We start from the raw sequence: 1013 nt of genomic DNA on the forward strand, positions 1-1013 counted from the left end.
ATGACGGCTACCGCACACACACACACACACAGCACACAACTGGAAAAACAGCACCAAACAACCCACACACATACGGAGACACAAACACACGAAGCCATACATACCTGACCACACACACACGACCCACATACTCCGGAACAAGGACACCCACACAACACACACACAACTTACAAACATACACACACACACACACACACACACACACACACACGCACACACACACACAAAGTAACTACATTTACATACTGTGAATTGTTTTTTTGATCAAGAATCGTTTTGATATATTATCATATTTTGAATCGTATTGTGAGTCTAAAAATTGGAATCAAATCAAATCACGACATTTTCTGAATCTATATTAATCTATATTATGTGGTGTTGTACGAATAATTTTGGTGCTTGAAATGAGTCTTTAGGTTCACAAAGTAGTGTTAATATATGATGAAATAATAGTACATAATCTGAAATTAAATTTTGTAACATTGCTTTTTGAGGGGGGGTTTTGTCGAACGCCGTTTGGACTCCCTCAGAGGGTTAATGATGTTTAATAATATGATTAAGTGATAACTGTACATGCCTCATTTCCGCGGATGGAACCTTTTTGGGAGGTTCGATGCGTATTTTGGGGTCCCATTCTCCTGGAGGGAGGACAATGACCTCATCCAGAAACTCATCCACACCCGCGATCAGGTCTTCACGGTCCCGGGCCTTGTAGGCGACATCGCTAAACAGCTGACGGGGGAAAGAATTAAATCAAAGCAAGATCATTTTTGGGGGTCTTTTCCCTTTGTTAGTGAATAGTGACAGTGGATGGACAGGAAAGGGGGAGAAAGATGTTTTTTTTGCCAATTTTATAGCCTTTTGAGAAAAAACTATTGGTAAAGAAAAACTTTAAAGGTGTTAAAAAAGAGAGAAAAATGTCAAAAGTGATTAAAATGTGAACAAATGTCAAATAAAGTAAAACAAAAATGTGAATAAGATGTCAAAAAAAGACATAAACGTAAAAAAAAAAA

The 1013-nt window shown here is 37.9% G+C and overlaps 1 protein-coding gene across 5 annotated transcripts in view; it reads right to left on the reverse strand.

Annotated features, from left to right (window-relative positions):
* Positions 1-1013, reverse strand: part of slc4a5b (solute carrier family 4 member 5b) — a 73107-nt gene that overhangs the window by 26613 nt on the left and 45481 nt on the right. For all 5 annotated transcript variants that reach the window (XM_032511180.1, XM_032511179.1, XM_032511177.1 and 2 more), the window contains one exon: positions 578-732. In XM_032511180.1, the coding sequence (XP_032367071.1) occupies positions 578-732 (155 nt within the window). The remainder of the gene's footprint in view (positions 1-577; positions 733-1013) is intronic.

The sequence above is a fragment of the Etheostoma spectabile genome, unplaced genomic scaffold (genome assembly GCF_008692095.1).
Source record: "Etheostoma spectabile isolate EspeVRDwgs_2016 unplaced genomic scaffold, UIUC_Espe_1.0 scaffold325, whole genome shotgun sequence".
NCBI lineage: Eukaryota > Metazoa > Chordata > Actinopteri > Perciformes > Percidae > Etheostoma > Etheostoma spectabile.